This window comes from Cydia splendana, chromosome 13, assembly GCF_910591565.1.
Source record: "Cydia splendana chromosome 13, ilCydSple1.2, whole genome shotgun sequence".
NCBI classification, from domain to species: domain Eukaryota; kingdom Metazoa; phylum Arthropoda; class Insecta; order Lepidoptera; family Tortricidae; genus Cydia; species Cydia splendana.
In genome coordinates, this window is record NC_085972.1 from 4,684,548 (window position 1) to 4,691,243 (window position 6,696).

A 6,696-nucleotide genomic window follows, 5' to 3' on the forward strand; every position below is an offset into this window, starting at 1 on the left:
ATTTCAGTACTAAATGATAAAAAGAACGAATCACTATTAGGATGTTAACGGATTAAATTGAAAATAAAAAGATCACATGAAACCGTTCAAATCTTTATTCAAGTCAAGCTAGGCCGGCTCGAACCCTACACCTCTGACCTGAGAAGATTTAGCCCTATATGGGACCGGCAACAAACTCAGCGGGACACATTATTACCTATCTTCTTACTTCAACAATACGCCAATTAGTGGAGTAAACGAAGCAAGATGTTGTATGGAGACCCATGCATTAATTCCTCAGTCGATGAAATTTTGCTTGGTTATTGTATAGTATGAGCCGAAACTAACATATGAAATATCCAAAAAAAAAAACACTCCTAAGTTAGGTTTTTATACGTAAAAATACAAATATGTTTATATATTGAACCGAGTAATTCCTCCGTCCAAAATTATTTTACCAAATAAGTTATTTGTATCAGTATGTGATACTAGAAAAAAATCTAAAACTTTTGTCAAACATGAGAATATTTTTTTATGATAATTCCTTTTTTGACGCTCATTTTCATCGGAAAATTGCTCTGCCATTTTTTCCTTCTCTGCAATTTGGCGTAGTGGCGAAGAAAATCCAAAAAAAAATGCATACCCAAGTTTATGTATTTTAGAACTATTAAAAACTGAGAGTGGAAAATTTCTCAGCCTGATTTATTTTTAAATATATACTAAGTAGTCACGTATATACTTAAATCCAAAATATCCATAAGAAATATCATCCCTTGTACACCCCACTCCCTATATACTGCTCCCGATATGTTTAGTTTTTAATACGCTCGTTTTTTTTTTGGATGTTTTTATAGTTGAATGGAAAGAAAACTGTGAACTTAATTCAATAAATAAAATGGATAGAGAAATTTTCCACAGCGAGTAAAACGGCAATTTCTGAAAAAAGTATAGTTACATGGTAACTTTTTTAGATTTTCAATTTGTAGGTATAAATCGGCAATAAAATGGCATTCCAGTGAAAAAATTAGACTGAGCAATTTTCCGGTCCAAGACACGCCAAAAAATTATATTTTGTTAATATTGGTATTTCTACGGGGATTTTTTTTTTGATATTTCATATATTGTTGCAATACGTTACATGAATATGTCCGGAGAAGAAAGTTTAAACGGAGCATTTTTCCGTAAAAAGATATTAACGATTTAAGACTTTAGGTATTTACTTAAATCCTATTATTATTATTCTTTGGAAATTTATACAATACTTTTTATTTATTGATACTTTATCATACTGTAAAGTTTTTTCTGGCTGAGGAATTACTGCGGGGTCCACTACCTTTATTTACTACACTAAATAGACGGCGTTACTCTACGCTACGCTACGCTCTACGTTAGGAATTTCGTTACAACCAAGTAATACGTAGCCCAACATTGCTAATCGATTTTATACAGGCGTCTAAAACAATGAACTGTAACGCTGCAATACGTCCTTCTGGAGTCACGCTCCGACATATACAGGGTGATTCAGGAGACGTGAGCAGGACTAACACTGCGCATTTCGTAAATTATAAGCAATTGTTTTGTATCAGTATTAATGAGGTTAACGTTAATTCTCTAGTCGTGTTGAAATAAAAAGTTATTAATTTATTTACGACATGCATGGTCACCCTAAAATTAGAATACTAATCTATCGATATTCTGTGTCAAATTGAATGTCATCACGGTCTGGTTACTTTTGAAAACTCGTGTCTCACTCAAGTTTAACAGTTTATTTTCTTCGTAATCAAAATGCTGTCATTACGGTTAAAGACTTTAAAGAGGTTTTATGTTTAATAATTAGGTCTTGTAGGGTAACCATGATTGCAGAGAACTAAATTTGCCCTCACCAAAAAGTTAAAAAATAGGAAAAAGTGTGGTTGTTTCACCTAAATACGACGGTGATCGATCAATTATCAGTTACTGAGTGTGCAGGATTAGTCCTGCTCACGTCTCATGAATCACCTGTATATTATAAATTACATAAGCCAAAAATACCAGTAAAAAGTATTATGAATATGTTCATTTCCTTCATCCTGAACTTCTTCTAATGTAAATTCCTAGTTTGTTTATGATCAAACTGAAAGCATCCTACATTAATATACTCATATACACACACACACACACACATACACACACACACACACACACACACAATAAATAAATATATATATATATATAATGTAATTGCTATGTAATCTTACTAGAATGGCATTGTTTTCTGGTATCAAAACAAGCCCTATAAATAAATATAATTAATTTCTTTAAATATAAAATTAAAAACATAAATTTAGTAGTTAATAATAAGATTTGATAATCTTCATTCTGTTTCTATTGTCTGGGAGAGGACACTGACTTCTGTAACACAGGTCTTTACCTAGCTCAGAAGTCAGGGACTTCAACACCTACCTGTAACTTGTTTTTGTCAATAAAAATATTTTTATTTATTTTATTTTATTTTATTTTTTATTGTTTTGTAAAATAAGGATAATCAAACTTAGTTCTTGGAATAACAGGTTGGAGCTTGAGTGTTTATTTACATTTTGAATGTGTATATTAATCATCAAATTTAGTCGTATTGTATAAAAATCGTCACATGAAACCAATATAGGTACTCGTAAACCAGACCACTGCGATGGTATTGGCTTTAAATATCGTTCTTTCAACTGATAATATAGCCACAAAAACTCGCTGAGACTGCAGGTCGAGTCTTGATTTATTGTTGTTTTAATATAAAATGTTTTTATATATGGAAAATTATTATTTTATTAAATTTTTAGAGTTTGAATTTTAAATTTGATCCACACCTCGTAGGATAGGTACCTACGTTTCAGTTAAATGAGGCCTATATCTGTAATTCCTATGACAATTCAATACAGTCGGACGGGAACCCAAAGGATTCGTCGACGGAAAAACACAAACACATAGATACAGACAAGGTTCTTTAGAAATGTACAGTCTGTATTTTTTTTTAACTGCGTACAAATATGTACGCTTATTAATAATTTGTTGTATTACAGGAGTCAAGCGGGGCGACTAGGAACGTAACCCAACTACAATACACGGCATGGCCCGACCACGGCGTGCCAGAAGACGCCGCTGCCTTCATAAACTTCACTCGGTTATGTTCGCGGCTCAGGAACCATCGAGCTGGTACGTATTAGAGATAGTAATATTACAGGAGTCAGGCGGGGCGACTAGGAACATGTCCCAACTTCAATACACAGCATGGCCCGACTTATGTGAAAAAATTGCAAAAGATGAGTAAAAATTTGGTCAGGATCCTTACCATATACAGACAAGAGGTTAAGTCATTCTAAGATCTGGGTGTTAGAAATACTGAATTCATCCACATATGTATGTGTGACTTGAGTGCTGTCAGCCTAGCGGTAAGAGCATGCTACTTTCAATTCGGAGGTCGCGAGTTTCAATGAGTTTTTCGGAACTTATGTACGACATATCATTTAATATTTACCAGTTGCTTTTCGGTGAAGGAAACCGGACTAATCCCAATAAGGCCTAGTTTCCCCTCTGGGTTATAAGGTCAGATGGCAGTCGCTTTCGTAAAAACTAGTGCAATTCTTGGGATTAGTTGTCAAACGGACCCCAGGCTCCCATGAGCCGTGGCAAAATACAAGGTAAAATATAAACGCAAGGAGGAAGAAGATGTATGCGTGACTTGACTACTTGAAAAAAACGAATAAAACAATGTTTATTAAACTAATTTATTTGTTCCCTGGTTCCCTTTTTACCTTGTAAAAAGAATTAACAACTTTTTTTTCCAGTGATACCAACCGTAATCGAAGAGTTGGAGTGCGAAGCCGAGCGCGTATTGGACCCGCCGATGATCGTGCACTGCTCGGCGGGCGTGGGGCGCACGGGCGCGCTCGTGCTGGCCGAGACCGCCGCCGAGCTGCTGCAGCGCCGCCAGCCCTTCTACCCGCTGGAGCTCACCCGCGCCATGCGCAAGCAGCGGCCCATGTGCATACAGAACGCGGTGAGTATCAACCAGTCGAATTACGGCCACTGCTGGATATAGACCAACCAAAGATGCTCACACCGACCGATTGCCCGCTGACAGGCGTGGCTCACTCCGCGATTTAGTCGCTTTACTACAGATAGCTACAATTACATCCGTCCCACACCAATTTTGGTGGCTAGCCATAAGCCGCGCGTGGCGCTGTCGCCACCTAGCGGTCATATCTGTCCTAATCGTAACAGACGCGTTTTGTTAGAGAGTGAATACTTTGTACCTGGTACTATTATTTATTCTGTGCCTTTACAGCCTTTTTTTATTAGTGACTGGCTGGTCACTCTATTTAAATTTAGAATCTGATCTCGCTGTCAGGTGAAACGGGGTGCGGATCGGCATTCCTAAAGAGGCAGCCATCAAGACTAGTGGGATATAATCAATGTAATTTAGCTGAAGTTTATGAAAAGAATATACATCCTCCCTGCTAGGCCGTATCCCTTTACAATATCAACTAACTGAATTACGTCCACTGCTGGATATCCCCCAAAGATGCTCACACCGACCGGTTGCACGCTGATCATCTTCTCTGCTCTGATAACCTTCATCTTAAACCGGGGTGAATAAGGATGGTGGGGTGAATATGAATAAAAACCGGGATTGACATTTACCTGATCACGCCATAAGTATCCAACCTCTCTCTCATGCGAGCATCTCACTTTCCCCTGATAGAGCCCCGATTTTATTAAAATACTCCGTGCTAATTATAGTTTGGAAAGCTATTTCCGTCAGTAGAAAATTGCTACAAATTTAAAAAATGTAGGCGCGAAGGGCTATGTTCCCATAGAAAAATTAATTTTTTCTACTGACAAATTGGATTTGCCAAAATACAATACTGTATGTGGGCATTTTCATTTAACTTGTACTTTAAAGCGCGACTTAAGTCGTGTTTCAGTAACGTCTAACCGTTACATTCCTGACAAAATGTATGGGATTTGACATTGACCGTCAGTTTTGTAACGATTGCTAACCGGCAGTTAAAGGTGTTCAATTAAGTGAAAATGCCCATGTATTGTATTTATGCTCATTGTGTATGTATAAATAATGTTTGATTTTTCTTCACAGAGCCAGTACAAGTTCGTATGCGAGAGCATACTCTCGGCGTACAACCAGGGCCTCATCAACGAGTCCTCCGAAAGCGGTTCCACCTGAAGCAACATCTTGCCAATTTAATAGTTATCATGTAAGCTAACTTATTATCGCAACAAATAAAAACGCTGACCATATTGGTCTTTTTGGTATTTCTATGAATTGAGATATACGCATACTGTAAAGAGGGGTGACATTGGAATAGTGGGGCAGCTTTAAACAATCATTTTTTTTTTAGTGATAATATCTATATTATTGCTTAAACCACGCTCTTATAATGCGATTTCTAATTCAACTTCAGCTTTTCTCAATTGGAGCGACGACATTCGCAGTTTATTTAACTAATGACCCGAAGATACAACAAAGAATAATTGCAGTTTTATTTAACCTTTTCGACGCCGTGTCAAACACAAAAGCTGTCACGCGGACGCCATGTCACCGAAGTGTCATAACTGAAATTGAACTTTACGCATATGCACGTAGGTATGTTGCTCTGTGGTCTGTGACCGATTAATCAGTCTTTGGCGTTGAACTTGTGGTGCGGATATATCGGTCATTGGCGTCCAAAAGGTTAACAATCTAGCACTTTCTTATAATTTAAATTAAATAACGTAATTTACATATTAATTATATTATTGTTTATTTAAGTAGCCCTATTGTATCTAGTCACCCCATTTTATGGACTCAAATCTCAGATTATTTAACCTTTTGCCCGGAACTGTGCATTTCCATGCACTGAACGTTCGGTCTACAACTCGCTGGCCCAATATTACAGGGTTCTATGTTACATTTTCAAGATATTTGAAGTTCGACGTAATGTCACTATGACAATGTTCAAATTTCAGTTCGATAAAAGTGAAACATAGAACCCTGTAATATTGGGCCGAACTATTTTGCCGCGTGTATACCTATTATAGTTTCATGAGTTTAGAAATGTAAGTGTTTGTAATAAATATAAGATCAAGAATGCAATGAAAATGTTTGCTAAGACTGAACGGCGAAGTGGCCTTCTAAAGTAGGAAAACGAACGAGGGACCTCAATGAAGTATAAAAATGCGAAGGAAATTTGAACTTTACTGCCTGTATAATAGCGTTTAAAATATGAAATTCGGAACGGTTCAGTTTATATTTCGGACCAGTTTAGAAATTACGATGTACTGTAAGAACTTTAACTTTATTGAACTCCCTAATTAGGCGACGGTGTGTTTTTTATTTACTGGACATCTATTGCAAACTTGCAAATATAAGAGCAGCTTTTTCAAAGGAATGGAGATGAAAATGACAATTTGTGTTTAAAATTTAACGCTTAGTTCGATCCGAGAACTGCTTATCTGTGAAATTGCCAGGCAAATGGTACTTTGTCAGTTTCAAATAACAATGATTTTTATATGCATAAAGTACCTTTGTCTGAGATCCCCATTTTACAGATTCTTAAGTCATCTCGAATAAACACATATCAAAGTAGTTAAATAATCCTGCTTACTGTATATTTGTACTTATTTTACTCTATATATACTTTCTGTGGTCTTCACTGTAGTTATATCTTGCCTTCGTAACGAATTTAT

The 6,696-nt window shown here is 36.5% G+C and overlaps 1 protein-coding gene across 1 annotated transcript in view; it reads left to right on the forward strand.

Moving 5' to 3' along the window:
* Nucleotides 1–6,696, forward strand: part of LOC134796344 (tyrosine-protein phosphatase non-receptor type 4) — a 28,276-nt gene extending 21,580 nt beyond the window's left edge. The window contains exons 14-16 of the mRNA XM_063768496.1: nucleotides 3,033–3,165; nucleotides 3,798–4,009; nucleotides 5,108–6,696. Of these exons, the coding sequence (XP_063624566.1) occupies nucleotides 3,033–3,165; nucleotides 3,798–4,009; nucleotides 5,108–5,194 (432 nt within the window). The 3' untranslated portion in view covers nucleotides 5,195–6,696. The remainder of the gene's footprint in view (nucleotides 1–3,032; nucleotides 3,166–3,797; nucleotides 4,010–5,107) is intronic.